The 18,217-nt window shown below is 36.4% G+C and overlaps 1 protein-coding gene across 41 annotated transcripts in view; it reads right to left on the reverse strand.

Moving 5' to 3' along the window:
• Positions 1-960: 960 nt before the first annotated feature.
• The window catches only part of CLASP2 (cytoplasmic linker associated protein 2), a 166,447-nt gene continuing 149,190 nt past the window's right edge, over positions 961-18,217 (reverse strand). For all 41 annotated transcript variants that reach the window (XM_074900721.1, XM_074900728.1, XM_074900720.1 and 38 more), the window contains 9 exons: positions 16,102-16,245; positions 15,592-15,698; positions 14,635-14,788; positions 13,774-14,002; positions 9,241-9,434; positions 8,290-8,418; positions 6,305-6,511; positions 4,408-4,524; positions 961-3,343 (listed from right to left, as the gene is read on the reverse strand). In XM_074900721.1, coding sequence (XP_074756822.1) covers positions 3,257-3,343; positions 4,408-4,524; positions 6,305-6,511; positions 8,290-8,418; positions 9,241-9,434; positions 13,774-14,002; positions 14,635-14,788; positions 15,592-15,698; positions 16,102-16,245 — 1,368 coding nt within the window. In that variant the 3' untranslated portion in view covers positions 961-3,256. The remainder of the gene's footprint in view (positions 3,344-4,407; positions 4,525-6,304; positions 6,512-8,289; positions 8,419-9,240; positions 9,435-13,773; positions 14,003-14,634; positions 14,789-15,591; positions 15,699-16,101; positions 16,246-18,217) is intronic.

Genomic DNA, 18,217 nt, shown 5'->3' on the forward strand with positions numbered 1-18,217 from the left:
TAACTGTCCTAATTTTTCCTTGATCTTTATGCTAATCCAATAGAGAAACCACCTCCAGCAGAAACATAAGGCATGACTAATCACTGTTTGAATTTAACCGAGCTAATGGCTATTTATAATATAGGAAATGAGGGCAAAAAGCAATGCAGTGAATCTGGTAACTGGCTGCAGTGGAAGTAACTCTGTTGCAAATTCTTACATTTTGATGGCTCCATGTAATATTAAGAGATTCTATCCACTACAGCAGCCCCATATTTGTTGAAAACAGAACTAGTCATATCATAAGTAAAATATTCATTTAAATATATTGCATTTAGATTTTTAATACATGGGATATCCACATTTAGAACATTTAAAGATGGCTTAGAAGGAAAACTGATGGACAAACTTGGTGTAAATATCTTCCTCCCCCACCACCTGGAGCAAAATTTTTCAGTCACATATGGAATAAACCCCATTTCTTTCTTACCGACGTTTGTTTACACATAAAAAAATTAGGTTCATCCAGAATATATACTGTATGTTTCAATAACTTATTTTTTTCAGTATGAAATACCATCTTCAAAAAGATGACAAACAGCAGTCATCTTGAAATGATCCTCTGAAAATAATTACCATCTGTAAAAAAAGCAGGAATAATATATGGGACTATTAAGCTTAGAATTTGTGCAATTTTTGACCTTTTGTATAATCAAAATGTAAACTACAAGATTGCAGACTGAAAAATATTTTTTAAAATATTAAAAAAATAAAATGCAAACAAATGTATAATGTACAAATAAATGAAACAATAAACAAGAAACCTGCCTAGATGAAGGGAATTGGGTGTTGATAAAGATTCTATTCCATTTCCAGAAAACATTTTTGTCTAGCATACCTATATTCACAGCATGTTCTCAAATGCCAAGTTAGATTTAGTAACAAGAGTATATAAAGAAGCATCATTTGGACACACAAAACTTGAAGATTAAGATAAATTTTTTTAACCAATGTTGTATCAATCACATTTATAATTTTTCTTATAGCATATGATCAAATAAAACAGAAAACCAGAATGTATACATTGCTAACTTTTAAAGTAATGTTATGTACATTTTATTGCCAGTATATGCACAATGGTAAGCATAGAACTATAAATACACAATGTAGTTAAACAGTAGAAAACAACAAGGATGTTACACATAACAAAGGAAAGAAAGAGGAAATACTATTTTCTTGATGTAGCTTCTAAAAAGGGCTAGCGACAAATTATGACAGTCTTGGTTTTAAGTCTTTACATATATTTCTACATCTTTCCCTCCAAATAAATCTCTGCAATGGCGTTGCTTCTTTAACAACCACATCTTAGCTTCTTCTATTGCATTCACTTCAAACTAAAGTGAAAACAACCTTTCATGTAACTACAAGCATCTGACTTAATTTTTATTCAGTTTTGCTTTTCAGGGTTCCTAGCAAGTAAAGTGTATAAGTAGTTTCTTACAATATTTGGCTGTAATGTTGAAGAATAAGAGTTCTGAATACACATTAAGCAATAATTTTGGAAAAAAAAAGAAAAAAAGAAGAGTATTTTCTGTAGATAGTTCTTCCACCGGGTGCTATATGCAGCAGCTCAGTCAAAAATTAGTCACCCTGAAGAGGTAGAGAGAATTTTAGCCTAGCGTAGATCATCATCCTTGGCACCGCTATTTTCTCTCTTATCAGGATACACTTCCTACAACTAGACAACATCACAGTCAAAGGGAAAAAAAGTCATGGGGAAAAAAAAAGTTCCACCATTCCTGGGAAGGGCACTGTTCCATCCCAGTTCTTAGTTAATCAGCTTGCTGCTTATATCCAAGACCAAAAAAAAAAAAAAAAAAAAAAAAAAAAGAAGAAAAAAAAAAAAAGACAACATTTAGGGACACATTTACTTGATCTTTGTTCTCTTTCCATTAACAAGTGCATAAATACAAAGAACCATTATTCACAATAAACTAACTCTTTTTAAAAAATGGAAAAACAAACCCTGGAAACATTTCCACACCTTAATCCAGATGGGTCTTGAGGATGCTATTCAAGAAAACCATGCAAATAATTTGGTGCAGCTTTCCCAACTCATCCAAAATATATTTCATTTTTTTTAAATTAAAAGGTGGCAAGATCCATAGCATTTGTGACTATTCCCCCTCCCTCCCCATTTAAATTCAGTGCAGAAAATCTTGGTGCTTTTAAGAAGGTAACGAATAAATAGTTTTCTGCACTGTTGTCATAAAATCCCATGTGAGTTACAATACAAGACTACTTGTTCCAGCAATTAGGTTGAGAGGAAACATTCTAGTGATAAAGATAAAATACATACTGAGCATGCTTGGGCAGAGCACTCCATTCTGAAGCATCCTGCTTGAAGAACGAAAGGTGACAAGGATGGTTCACGTCCATCAAGTGACCATTAACTCTGCTGCTAAAAGCAGACTGCCACACTATCACCAGGTCGGCAATGCTACCCTGAAAGGGCTGTCTTCCACATTAAGAGGTACTGGTTGTACCAGTCCTCTACTGCGCACACTAAATTCTTATTTATGCAACAAACATACAACCAATGAACAATATCACTTTTACAGAACTGGATCAATCCAGCTTTTTTTTTATAGGCTTATTTCTCAATCTCCAGAATATCCCAAACAAGCTGTAAATAAGATGATGAACCACCACCACCACAGTGAGCAAGTCTCACTGCAGTTCAGACTAGTTCAGCCTTGTTTCACATCACTTCTTGTTTCTAGTGAAGGATATGATACTCAAACAAAATAGCAATAAAAAAAGTAATGTTATCTGCAGCTGAATAAAAGCAACAGAATTTATAAATTTTAACTTCTGAAGCTTAAAGCATACCTTTTTAATTAGCATTAAAAAAATCTTTTCTTTTAATACAATAACACTGGCAAAAGTTAATGGGAAGACACAGAGGTTTGTGAACAGGATAACTGATGGATTAGATTATTTTTAGATTTTATTCTGCTTTGATCAACTGATGTTAATACTGTTTCTCCTTGAATTTGAAGTAATTCTATCGCAACAGTCACATGCAGGCTGAGGACAGCCATTGGTTAAAGAAAAAAACCCAAACAAACAGAAAACAAACAAACAACAAAAGAAAGGGGGGAAAAAAAAAACCAAACAAGAAAAAAGTTCCAAAAGTTGTATGTAAGGATTTTCCTTTCACTGAAGAGGGCCTCGCCCTTGCTTTAGGAGACATGGTTAACTCTTGTCAGCTTTATTAGCTTTGTCCAGACATATCTGCTGTTGTATCCCCTGGTCCAGAGACTGTTTGTGCACGTTTGATGTAAAGGTTCAATAATTTCATCTGCAAATTTAAGCCAGAAATTCACTCGGTTTAGTATTTACACACTGTACAGACTACAGGCATGGTATAATAAAGGAGACAAAAGGAGACATTACACCGTTTTCTTTTCCCCAAAAGCAAATTTGTATTTTACACAGTTGATTCAAAGGTAACATACTTACAAATGAAAACATCAAACACAGCAAAATTTGTCACAAGGAAACTGCTCAAGCTTCTTTAAGGATGTAAAGAAGAGAATGATCTAAGGTAGCTAGATTTAGATGGAATATTTTCCTCAAATTACAATGCTGTTCTAAATAAGGTAGAGTGGGGTTTTTTTCAAGTTAATATTGAGGTTTTAAGTCTCTAGTTAAAAGTTGTTGATGCTGGTACTTACTAAATCTTTAAATCCTGTCTAGAATCACATTCAACACAATCACTGCCATAGACTATTTTTAAGATATAACTGTCTTATTCAAAGATATACAAAATTAATTGTCCTGTTTTATTCTCAAGGACAAAGAGATTCACAATTAACATGCTGGTTTTTGCATGCAAACAGCTGTATATAAGAGATGTCAATAAAATCATAAGTATCCTGAACCAAAAAGGACCGCAGGCTGATTACTATTATTATTATTTCAAATCAGAGGTACTGACAGGACTAATGAAAGCAAGATAACAAGGTGGTGAATAAATAAAACTGCTGTATGTAACATCTACATATTTATTGCTTTCCAGTCTGAACTCGCATGAAAAACAAGACAAGAAATACTGATAGGAAAAGCCATTATCCCTACTACTGGGGATACAGCCAGTAACTAAATCCATTAAACAGCAGTAAGAAAAATAATTTCATATTTACCTTAATGCTGAGGTTTGTACACTTGCATAAATAAGGGTCTATGGATTTTCAGTTTGAACATTTTATGATGAAGTTATATTAATCCTCGGAGGGATCAGCAGCCCTGATATTCTCATTCAAGCATATACTTTTATGGAACTTTCTGGCAATTACAACCAAAATGCAAATGCATACGTGCAATTAGGAACCAAGATTTCTTTAAATGGTATCTTTTACTTACTTTACTGCCAGTGAGCTGACTGAGATGTGGTTTCAGTTCATCACCAATTACTGCATGAATGGCTACAAGGCAGAAAACACATGCCTTACGAACACTGCTCTCTGAATTATCATAACCCTAGAAAGCAATAAAATTAACATTAATACCTTATCAGTTAATGATTAAAAGCCTCAGAAAGCTATTTACTTATTTACTATAATAAACACATAGAAGTCTACAGCAAATTAATGCTAGTGTAGCCCAGTGAAGCATTCCAACAAAAAAACAAACATGCAAATACAGAGCACGCACTTGAAAAGCAGGCTTGCTTATTAATCACCACTGATAATCATTTTCCAGACCGAAATGAAAACCTACACAATCCTGTTCATAAGTTACACTGAAAACAGAGCTGCTGTCATGCAATAAGGGAGTATATAAGAGAAACTGTTCTAGATTATAGAGATGTTTACTTATAGCAGAAGACCACTCCATTTCGAGCTTACTCTGAAAGAAGTATTCTCTTAACAGCTGAAGAATCTTTTATTAACTCCCATCTTATTCCTTAAGGATCTTTGCTTCTTCTGCCACTCTGCTAGTACCACATGCCTGGCTGTCTCTCTCACACCTTGAAATGCTGGGGCTTCAACCCCAAGCCCCAGATTAAGGTTGACATATGGGTGATTCCCACAGCCCTTCCCAAAGGGGGGGTGAGTTTGCCTTTAGGCTTCCCTCCAGGGTGGGTCCGGCCTTGCAGACAGAGCCATTGGGTAAAAGAGCCCCAGGTGTCTGCATTCAGTAAGCAAAGGTCAGGTGTCCCACTGAGGGATAAAAGCTGGGACCACTTGCAGGCAGGGGCAGTGTCTGTCTGTGAGGTGGATGCCCTGTGCAGAGTTCCCTGTTGGGGAAGGACCTCCCGCCTCCCTGGGACTGGGCTCCAGTCAGGTCTGGCCTTTGTAAACCCGAGCTGTGTAGAGATTCAGTATGTGGCTTCCTTGGTCTTATGTGTTTGGCTTGTTGACTCGGTTGTCTCCCGTCCCTTCTACGGGAGACTATTTCACCATTTATTCCACCCATTGTTGGTCGTGTGGTGTCATTGTTGGGGTCAGTGGGATCGATGTTGATTATGTATAATCTGACTGACTTGTTTGTACCCCCAGTGCTCACCCATGTACTGACCCTTTTGTATCAAATACAATTTGGTTATTGGTTCATCTTTATGCTGGCTGTGTCCTTTATGCTAGGCCTAATAACTGGCAAAACACACCTCCTTCTCAGAGGGGCCCTTCTCTGCTGCTGCCTTCCTGCAGATGTATGACCGAATCCCACCCATTAAAGAAAGGAATCTGCAGAATGCAGCTGTCAGACTCTGAAAAGTCCTTAACCATTACGTGCAAATTAATTTATCTTGGTTCTTGATGAGGTGTGAAAGAATTTATTTTTAAAGACAAAGGAAGAGAAACCTCTCATATACTTCCTGTTTTATTAAACTTTCCCCAATCACCTGCTTCTTTCCTCTTGCCTCCCCTAAATCCCAATTGACAAAAATCTACAATTACACAGAATAAAAAACACGGACAATTTCAGACCAAATGATTACAACTTAGAAAAAGATACAAACAAGAAAAAAATATAACTAAAATTATCTACCAAGCTTAACTATAACTAGTACTCTTTATAGCCTACCAAGATTTCCTTTGAGTTCTAACCACAGTTACAATTTAGCTACCAGCCAATCACAGAGTTTGTTCCCACTATCTGAGTTATGTCGGGTCAAAGCAGCTATCAGACAAATAAAATCCTTCATGAGAGCCAAGTGATGTTATTTTTAAAAAGTCTTTGCAATTCTTATATATACAGTTGCTTTTTGTTTGTTGTGGTTTTGTGCTTTTTCTCCTTTTCTTTCTTCTCTCCTTACCTGTATTAGACCTGGCACAATCTCTGGTAAAAGCTGAGTAAGGGTTTCTTTAGATACTCTTTCTATGACTTTTGTCTGCATTTTGATTGCAGCCAGATTAATGGGATAATCTGCAGTTTGGATAATTGGACAAAGAACTTTGATGCACTGATCTGGGCTAATAGAAGTGGCCAGCATGGAAGCAGCTTCTTCAGCCGATCTCACCACCTATTGAAAGAATAAGCAAAAGATGTGGAAAAACTATTTACAAGAGACTGTTACTAGTCTGTTTTCTGGCAGTAATGGTCTTGAGCATAAAAATTTCCTACCAAGAGCTCTACCACACTGTAGGAATATGTGAATGAAGAGTCCTTTGAAAATGACAACATAAGGTGGATGTACTCTCCTAAAACCAACTCATCATTCTGTGGCTAATCTATGTCCTTGGCAATATGTGTATCAGTTTTTTAAACCTCCTTGTTGAATCAGGTCTGAAATTTCTCTGTTCCGCAATATCCGCCAACTACACACTGAAGTATCACCACCTCTGTAAATCTGTAATTTCTTGTGTTGTCATTTGTTACTCCTTGTTAGGTCAGTGATCACTGACAAGACACGTTTTCACATTCATCTGAAAACCATGTTCAGTGGCATGCTTAGACTGCTCCTTCCAGAAGTCAATCTAGCTGGTTTTCCTCCCCTCCCAGTTTGAAAGAAACTGTGACGAGAGTACTTCAATCCTGAAGAATACGCAGAACGAATAGAACCAGAGTCATTAGGTAGGAAGTCAATAGGTACAGAAGCTCAGGATACCACACAGGCACAACAGAGAAAATTCACATCTGATCTTCATGTTAGTGCAGCTGTTGTGTCCGTCACCTAACAAGACAAACTTGCTGTACAAAATCAGCAGTTTGTACATCCGTGATGTACAAAAATCTCCATACTTTCTCACTCATAGACATGAAACCAGGAGAGAGGAAAACCGAATAACAGACAAGGGAAGATGGGGACAAGACACTGCAGTAAACAAAAAATATGAAACAAGTCAAGAGAAAGGAGTTATCAGATGAGTGACAAAATAATTGGCTGGGGTAGAGTGAATTTTCATCTCCCCCCACATCCCTGGGGAGGGGAGGAGCGAGCAGCCATGTGGTGCTTAGTTGCCAGCTGGGTTGTTAAACCCCACAGTCAGGAACTGCAGTCAAACTTCAAAACCTGGAACTTCACAGTAAGTTCCATACAGTGTAAGTGCCCTTGAACTGGGGGCAGGATGATGTTACAGAAAAGATGTATTCATTTCCTAATAAACCTGAATTCTTTCCACAGCATCAGTGACACTGATGTGAACTGTTTACTACTGGGGTGGTTACTGTATTTATGTTTTTAATACCTACATGCATTATCCCTTTTTGTGTCGCATGCAGCACAACTGCTTCTGAGCAAGATTAGTTATCCTTTTACTTCTGAATCCCCTCACTGGTCTCGGCCACAACCAGCTCCTCCCTTTGATATGTCCCTTTGCATTCTCCCCTAACAACATTCAAATCTGTGCTCTTAAGTGGCCCCGAGCTGACTGAAAATGGAAAGGGTTGACAATTCCATGCCACGTTCAGACCCATGTCTCAACCATGAAACTTAATGAAATCCAAAAGCTTGATGTAGTGCTCTAGGACACCTGTATTTGGCTTCAGATGTCATACAATGAAAAAAACCTCCTCAGTTATTCCTTGAAGAGCTGTAACAACACATCATTCGTTACTATGTCCTCTTGGACAGCACCCAAGACAATTGTTATTATGGCTAATATTCAGCATTTGAGAGCTTATAAAACTGCAGGTCTTTTTTTCCTTGCATACCCATGTTAACTAATAACAGGTGAATGTTTGATTATTAAATGAATTACTTCCTCAGTAGGATCTGACTAATTTTTCATTTTTTGGACAGCTGTTTCATTTTGTAATAATTTGTTATAACCTCAAACAAACAGAATAATGGTTACTAACCTCTTTATGAGGATCCTTATGTGCTTCTAATGTCTTCATGATTGTGAGCTCTGCGTAATTCTTAAACCTTGCTGGCTGGTTTCTTAGAATTTCTCTTAGAACTTTCAGTGCCAAAGCTCTAATTGCATGCTAAAGATTTAATATTAAAATAAATGAGTTATATATCATCTTTAAGCAGTCATATGTTTTGACATTTGTTCAGCAGCTGGAAGAGTCTTTGATAAGGGAAAAATATCAGATTATGCTCTACTCATATATACTGTACAAACCTAGTGTTAACAAATAAAGCTAGGAAAAAATCTTCAGTGTCTCACTCTTCTCGATCTCTCTTTTTGCAGATAATTCAGGTGGCATATCATAACCATGTTGCTAACCTAATTGAGTTACCTACACTACCCAGAAGTTAAATTGCGATTTTACCCTTCACAAGTGCCAATAAAACACTGAGCATCACATCATGCAAGTACACTTTTGAAAAATTTTTTACATTTTTTTTTTTTTTTAATAAAAACCTAATATGTCTTTTTGATCCTCGGTAAATTCAAAAACATGGCTCTTGTAGACAACAATTACCTAGAACTCAGTCTCTTCACAACAATCATTACTGTACTTTAGAAATACATTTTTAAATGCTTTGCCCCACACACTGTTTTGATTTTCTAGATTCTACTAGGGGCTACTAACAGATTATCTCTGAATCCCACTGAAAAATGTTTCATTTCATCTGTCCTGTGAGAACTGACAAATATGAATACTTGAGGAGGTAAGTATTACTGATGCCCTTTTCACCATCAGGGCATTCAGACTTCATGACATTTTTCTATTTCCAGAATTTGTTTTTCAAGACTAACTGGAATTTGTGCCCTTCCTACAACCCATATAAATTTCAAAGACACTGAAAGTAAACCAAGTGCTTTGTTAACTTTCTTAGCTGGATTAATCTGAGTTTACCTCTTTATCTCCAAGTGTTTCAAGCAGCAAAAGTAGTATTGTTTTGAAGTGCTCATCCCAAACACCGAAAGACTCTTCCTGAGTTAACCTCATGAGCTCGTACAGGGCAGCCTTTCTCTCCTCAACTCTCTCATTATGGTTTGATAACTCTTTCAGTAACTCTGCAACCAGATCAGAATGGTCCATAGGAGGCTCTGTCAAAAAGGAACACACAAATACAGTTCTCAGATCACTGTAAATAAATGTTTGTGCCTGCTGTACAACTGAAGGGTATTTTCTAGGATGACTAGCTGGCTTCCTAGCATGCTTTTATTCCTCCCCCTGTCTCCTTTGATTTGTCTGCAATAATTGCAGTTTGGCTACTACATTTTCAGTGCAGCCAACACTGCTAAACAAGCTTACCATCACCAAAAAACCCCAACAATGATACTGCAAAAAACCTCTGTATGCTAGCTTACTGCAACAGTTTTTATGCTCCAATACCCAAAGTGGTAAGTCCTCTGCGTCATTTTAAATCTGATCTATACACAAAGTGCCACCTTTCCCACATGACCCTTCTATCCAAGATGAAAAATTTGTCTTTTCCCCATTAGTATTACAGAACTGCTTAGACTTTTGTAAGCCATGGTTCCACAGCAATAGCTGGGCCATTAACACAGCCAGTCATTACAAGATGGCTCTGTATTTTAGTTTTGATTAGAGAGGATTCCATTATGATGGAAACATGCATTAGTAACACAACCCATATTTGTAAACACCAGACTGCAAACAGTCAAAAAACTTAAAATGGTCTTAATGAAAATTAAATATCAAATAGTTGCCTTTATTCCATCATCAAGACGCATTTAGCTTTTAAGAGAAAAGTGTATAGCTTCCATTTTTGCACTGAGACTTTTAGATCCATAGAAACACCTTTTTTTTTTTCTGGAAAAAGGTTTAAAGTATTGGCCTAACATGGAAATGTGCCTGCATTGCATGTTTCCTAAAATTATTCCATTTATTAACACATGAAATACATTCTCTGTTACAAATTTATTACATCATAGACTGAGAAAGCACAGCCCCCTCAACATCTTGTATTGCTGTATTCAATATTTACACAAGTAACTTATAAATGCTGTACAAAGCACATGTACAATGAAACAAAAGCTGAATATCATGTATCAAGTATCTTAAAATCACACATCAGTTACCTTAAAAATCACACTGGTTTAGAACCCAACATTCCTATTGGCATTCTGTTTTGCATGAATAATCAGGAGCACCTGAAAGCAGAACTTTTTGCAAGCCCTTCTACTACCTCTATATTAATATAATATAATATAATATAATATAATATAATATAATATAATATAATATAATATAATATAACTTTGCAGACTCTCTAACTGGATCGTTAATGCCTGCCTAAAGGACAGACTGAAACTGCATTAAGCAAATTATTGATTGGTACAGATGAGCAGAATGGTCAATCACTTTTACAAAAGCAAGATCATTACTTTTATTACCAGAACTATTACACTTGTTCTACCAAACTGTGAGGATTACAGCCACAGTAAATCCTATTTTGGGGAATGCATATTGACACATAATTAGTAAAACTACCCATATCTGTTTGAATAAAGTTATTTTCACTGTGGAAGTATCAGAATGAAAGAACTGGTAACTTGAACATATGGAGGGAAGCGGAAAAGATGGGAGGAGGTAGCAGCCATCTCAAGGCAGGAATCAGGGGAGGAAAGAAGCTCCATTATTGGAAGAAAGAGCTGGAATTCCTGAAAAACATGAAGACAACCAAAAGGGAGGTGCCTTCACAGCCTATATCTTCCATTCCCCTTTATGACTTAGCACCCAGTGTTTCACTTCCAAACACTCTTCAGGTAAGAATGGAGAAGCATAAGTGTTGTGATACTCAAAGTCTACTCTCAAAATTTCTTTTTCAGAAAGAAATCAAAGCACAAATCAGGAGGAGCAGATCCAACTTCTTAATTTGAATTAGTTAAAATATGCATTAGAGATATAAATATTGGGTAAAAAACAGCTCTACACAAAACAATGATAATATCCTTTTGACGGTATAAACATTGTAGGGGTTAAAAGGGAACATGCAGGTATGTCCTGAATTTAGTAAAGATTCTCCTACTGTCACCCACAGTATGTTAATACAGAATCTGTGCAAATACAGTGACCAAAAAAGCCAACGAAGAGGGTGCGGAACTTGATGAATTGCTTGGAGGGTGACTGAACTATAAATAGCTTTCTATTAATAATCTAGGAAGACACAAGTAATGTCCCTGCTCAGGTCTATGCAGAGTCTGGTTCTACTTGATGCTTTTGTTAATGTTATCGATGGAACAGGGAGACCACTTATAAAATCTGCAGATGACATCAATTTAAGAACAGTTGCAATCATTCTGGAGAACAGGATAAAACCTGAAAATTATCATGACATATCAGAGCAATGGTCTGACAGAAAAAGACGGTACGTGTAGGGCAAGACACAGAAGCAGAAATCTTAAGCCCATATACAAAATGGCAGGTAAAAAGGAAGATGTTTGGAGAACACAATCCATTAGAGTAAGCTGAAATAAATAAGCTTCTCTGGAGAGGAACACTGTTTTTCAACAAGTGACTGTAGTCTGGAAATGACTTAGAAAGCCAGGTTTCCCTACGCTTTGGATAAAGAGCATCTCCCTCAGGAAAAAAATTGCCAGTGTTTGGAAGATGCAGGCTGCTACTCTGAAAACCTCTTTACTGTGAGAGGCAAAACACTCCAACGGCCACGTGAGGTACACTGTGGTACATCCTCCACTGGAAAATTTCAACTGCTAAACAAATTGTCTGCAGAATACACATTCGTGCCCCAGTGCTACTGGCAGGATTTAAGAGCAGCTAAGGTTTTCCCACCTAGCCCTGTATTGCCACATCTTTCTCCCAGTAACACATGAAAGGATAAGCAGGGAGTCCAGTAAAAACAGGACTTTGTGTCATTAATAGGTAGCAATTCTGTGGAGTTTCTGAAAATGAAAATCTAACATCCAATGAGCGCTTCACGTTTATGGGAAAAGCATGTAACTCCTAACTAGACAAATTGTAGGCATAAATTATTTTGCTGAATTTATCTTTTTCATGCAGTCTTTTTCAAAGTTATCTTAGAATAAATTCTGAAAGCATCACACAAATGACAGAATCCACATAGTATAAGTAAATACTAAGAGTGAACACAGGAATGAATGCAAGTATTTGTTAAGATCCATTACAGAGCAGACCTAAATAATGCATTGTACTATTCCTCTACCCAGGACAACCTAATACTGGATGGGGACGCTTCACTCTAGCCAGTCATGAGTTTTTACAAATTCAAAACATACTGGGGCAGCACAGACTGTATTTGGTTTAATGCAATATCCAGAAATACGTTGTCAGAAAGCATGAAGAAGCTTATCCCCATGTAAAACAGAATTCTTGTAACACAGAATCTCAATCATAAACTGGCTCTGTATGTGGATGGCAAACGTATTTAATTACTGATATTTACATGACATGATTTGTAAAAATTTGCTTTCCCCTCAATCCTTTCCAGAGATAAAAATGGGCCATATGCCTTTTCACTAAATAGAAAACAAAGAGAAATGCATCTTTCTTGGATTTGTTTTTAATTTAATGCAAAATTAAAGCCAACTTATAGAATACCGTGTCAGAAAAGAGCTTTGTTTTTCAACAGTTTCTATAACACATCTTTGCTGAATGACAGAAGCAAAACAGTCAGAAGAAGAAAGATCCATCTGTCTCTCAATATTAAGAAATTTGTTTCCTTAAAAACTGATTTTAATCTGTAACTGAATATGAAATATCAGCAAGAATGAATACCAGATTATGAAAACCACCTACTACTTTTTAAAAATAATGACAGTAGTGATATTCTGGAACCTTTCCAACACTTAGATATAAAAAATTATCCAAAGATATAATATAATATATTAAAAAGAAGCTCTAGAAGCTTACAAAACAACAGCCCAAGTTCTTAGATTTACATGGGCTAAACAAACCATCTTCCTGGTAAAAGCTGGTTTGTTTTGTTTTGTTTTTCCCAAAATAATGTTTAGTCAATAGAAAATGCCAATGCCATGTTTCAAATATAAATATATTACTAAAAAAATACTTAATCATTCACCTAATTCCCAAACCGGTTTGATCCAGTTTTACTTTCCTGCTGTAAATCTTTTTTTTCCCTTTAACATAAAGCAATCTGAGAATTTATATTGACAATACTGCTACAGGATATGCTACCAGATGTATACAACATAGTTCAGTATTTACCTAATTTTTACTCTTGTCTCTACAAATATTAGGTAATCCAACAATGTCACTCAAAACAATTACTGACAAATAAACTAATTTGAAATACAGCATTTGTAAAAAAAATCTCTCAAAGAAGTGGCACTGTTGGTAGATGTGTTGCTAATAATACATTTGGAAACTGAACTAAAAGCACCATGTTTCTTCTAGCACAGAATACAATCTGAAGCTTACCATCAGGAAATTGCTCTGCATCATCATCAAACATGGCTTCTTTCAGAGCAGATTTATTAAATGAACTGATACCATCAGAATAATTGTATGGGTTATAATCTCGTGAACGTGGTGAAGAGTGGGGAGGCATTGTGTTGAGTAATGATGTTTTGTTATCAAGAGCGGTTCGGCCTATATCGCTCACACCACTTCCTGCTCGTAGGTCTACTATTCCAGAAGCACTGCAAATCTGCAGGAAAAGAAATATCATACCAGCACATGAGATACACACTCACATGTTTCAAGTAACTAAATTACTAATTCATCTGTGTAGCAAACAACTTGCAAATTTAAAAAAGTTTAGAAATTAAAAAAAGGGAAGTGTACATAGTTCAAAACTAATGAACTATAAACAGCTGTCAGTATTTATCTCAGAAGTTTGATGATAAGTAATTAATATACATATTTGGCAAGCTCAACAAATCTGAAAGCCAAAGTTCCACAGAAACAGAAATTTTAAAACACTGCATGCAGCACTGAAAAACCCACAGATTTTGTATAGAATAAAATAAAGCCCTTGGAAAAGCACATATTACCTCTCAAAAACTGAACTCCGTCTGTTTTGCAAGAGTCTATTATTAAATAGCTAACATTTTAAATAAACAAACAACTAGTGCTACTTAGGATGAGCATTTACATTTCCAAAATGTAGTTCAAGACTAGGAACATATTTTTCTAAATCTCTGAAGTAGTTTAGGAGAAATGTCCCATTTCAGAAGTCATAACACATACACCTAAAGGAAAAGATGGTTTATCATCTGTAAAAAATCAGTCATTAGCTTGCTTCGCTGATACCAAGATGTGCCAAGTTTAAACACTCACCGAATCACCATCATCTTTTTTGGAATCTCGTTTTACAGGCTCATTCATATCTTCCTGACTGCGAAAACTGAAATTCTGAATGGCTTCAGTGACTCCACGAAGAGAGCTGTAAATATCTTCAGAATTCATATTTTCAGTGTCATAGTCAAATGCACTGTGGGCCATGGAGGAGGACATAGGAATTAAGATGACCACTTATTTTTAAATAACATTAGCATAGAACTATAGAGACTCAAGAAATATTAATAGAATTACTATTTTTCTTGAAACACATTAAGGAAGAAAACTGGCTCTCCACGCAACAAAACTGCATTATGGTACATCTTAATGAAGTGTGATACCACTGACAGACAGCACTGGGAGTAACTAGCTAAGGGAAGGGCTACATTGCACAGCAACATTCTGCATGAAGAAACAAATTTTTCTTTGTTTTACAAACATGAAACAACTGGGATTTTTATACCATTCTCTCTTTCTGAAAAAAGTTCCAAAGTAAGGAGGACTGATAAAACTCAACACAGTTTTCACAGTAAATTGATTGCTAAAAGCAACATTACAAAGTCCGCTTTGCTGGCAACATTGGTACCTCAAAAAAAAAGACCAGAACATTTATGAACTACTACTTTTTCAGTCTCCCCAATAATAAATCTGGTTTGATGACCCAGCTGACCTAACACATGTGAGAGATGAACACTTCTGTTCTTTCTCTTACTAATCCACCTGCACTCCAAGGTGCACAGCTCTTCCCACCTCAGGCCAGCCCTGGCACTTGTCAGACCCTTCAGGGAGGCTAAGCGGTTCACTGTACTTTTGTTCTGTGGAGCGAGGAGAATTATTTTTCAGCATCTGTCACTTAGTGCAAAATTCATTTCATGCCTTCATTGCTGGGGTTACAATTTTGGACAACATGTAACGATGCCTTAGATGCAGAACTGTAGCAACACCAACCTACGTTACCTTGGTGATAAAGTGTTCTGTGATGTATTGGTTGGGGAAGTAAGAGGACTTGACCAACTTGCTGGGGAGCGTGGAGTAGGTCTTGTTAAAGGACTTCCCACTGATCCCTGGAGGAGGAGAGGCAAGAAGAGATACTCCAGTTGGACTACAGCTTCCCTTTTAATTTATTACTGTATTTATTGTGCCCAGAAACACTTAAAGAGCTTCTAACCAATTATTAATAACTCCAGTCAGGTATAACTTTGAAATGAGTAAAAGATAAACTACTTTAAAAAACACCTTCAAACTTAAGTCATTTGGAAGCAACATAGAAAGTTATCATTCTCTGGAGGAAAAAGAAAAGGCATTCCATAAAGAGTGATACCTGCTCCTATGACAGACTCTACATAGGATTTGGCTTGCCTCCCCTCCTCTACCAACCTTCTTGCTCTCAAAAATAACTCTGCTGAAATGAACTTACATTCAAAACACCAGTAAGTTCAGAAAGAATAATAAAAGAGGCATAGATACCTGACCACTGTTGCCTGTATTCCGGAGATGATTATGGAGAAGCTTTGTGGCTCCATCCTGAAATGTTTTTGGTAAAGCACCCAACAGCATTGTAAACTCTGGAGTGTTGAGTTCAAAAAGAGAAATCAGCACTGACTGTGCAGCCTAGAAGAAGAAAATATAGATTTAAGATATTAATTTGAGCTTCTAAAGTGATTTTATCAGCAAGATATAATGAGTGGTAATCATAAAACATGATGTAAGTCTCCATCAAGCTTGAATAAATATTTTAACAGATGTGAACAAAAGCAATTCCTATTTGTTGGTAAACTGGAGCTCAAATATTGATAAATCCAGGCACATAACAACGAGCTCACACTTTGCACAATCATTATAACAAGCAGTCTTTCAAAAATGTGCTCCTCAACGCCCTCAACCCCAGATCCCTACTTACTAAAAAAAGTACTGAAAGAATTTGCAAAATGGCTTTTAAAGGGTTTGGCAAGTTGAACAAATTAAGAGGAATGGAACACTCAAGTCAGGAACAAGTCTGTAATTCCTTCTCTCAAGTTCTGCAAGTGGTAATTACAGATGATGCATAATCAACACACTAGCTTGAAGAGGAATCACTGTCACTTTAGAAATTGAAAAACCAGAACAAACAGATACCCTAATTTGGTAAGACAGTCTTGATTTTGAGTTGTGATCACAGCACTTGATATTCTTTATAATTTATCCTACATCCAAACTAGTTAGTTAATCTTCCCTCCACCTTCCTGCCCCGCTTCCTTTATGTTTTTAAAAGATAGGCAAAGATCATAAGGACTGCATATTCTGAAGATGAAAACTGTTAAGTACTGGAGTTTGTAGTCTACCGGATGTCACCTCCCACACTCTCAATTTCAACAGTTCATCTTTAATGTCATCCTCATCCTACAGAATGTTTTACTATATGTATTTATTTTTTATCTGAATCAAAAATCAGAACTATTTACTGACAAAGCAACGCAGTAAATTACACAATGGTTGGGCTCCCTCTACTAAAGGAATGTTGGCTGCATGACTTAGTAATGTTTGTACAATGTGATGAATATTCACTGTGTAGTCTAACAAACCTGTCAACATAGCAACTAAACACATGCAGTGAAGGGCCAGAGATTAAGTTCTCCAGAACTGTTTAATAGCTTCTTTGTAGTACGAAACTCTGATTCTAAGATTAACCAACTATATCTGCTTTATACAGCTCACCATCAAGGTCTGCCATGCACTGGAGAGAACCAGTGCCTCATGCAAGACAGAATGATAGGCAGCTTGCTTAAGCAGCAATGTATTTCGAGCAAGTAGTTTAGAAAATTCTTTTAGACATTTATTTCCTCCTTTTGCTTCCAGAGCAATGAACTGTATCATTTTTTAATTAAAAGTGGAAAGCCAAGGTATGAGCACACATACCAGCACACACCTCAGTATTAAGTTTAAGGACAAAAATACTAGCATGTTAGATTGCTACAAATTATCTTTGCACACTCGTGACTAGCTGTTTTCTTTAACTTTTATTCCCTTCTCCCTCTGACAGCCCTCCCTTCAAGCGAACACCCTGAATGCCCTCTACACTCTCTCTTTAGTGTTTCTCTTTTCCTTGTTATTTCTTATGGTCAGTCTTTTAACAGAAACTGATACAAAGCAAAGACAAAACAAATCCAGCAACTGAGGAGAGGCTTGGGAATTACTACTTTACTTTTTCTCTTCTGTTATCCCTGTCTCTACTCCAAAACACTGTATCTATTTAAGCTGCCAATAAAATAACAAAATAGACAGTCCAGGGTCATATCAGGAAAGAAACCATCAAGTCTGCCCAGAATGAAGCTGAATCTAAATTATCAAAATTGATATTGACTCATAGGAAGTTTTCAACTATGCAACTATTTTCTCTCTCTCTTACTTGACAAAAAATTGCATTTTATAGAGTATTTGGAGGTTTTTCTTCTCCTCTGCAAGAGCTCGCTCTCTCTTGAGATTTAAGTCTGACAAAAAAAGTTAACATATTTAGAAGTCTGCAATAAGGATTAGAAATATTTTTTCGGTTCTGTTTTTTTCTAAGAACTCTAAGAGGATGCTAATTCTTTCCAAAAGAATTCTA

The sequence above is a fragment of the Athene noctua genome, chromosome 2 (assembly GCF_965140245.1).
Source record: "Athene noctua chromosome 2, bAthNoc1.hap1.1, whole genome shotgun sequence".
Lineage (NCBI taxonomy): Eukaryota > Metazoa > Chordata > Aves > Strigiformes > Strigidae > Athene > Athene noctua.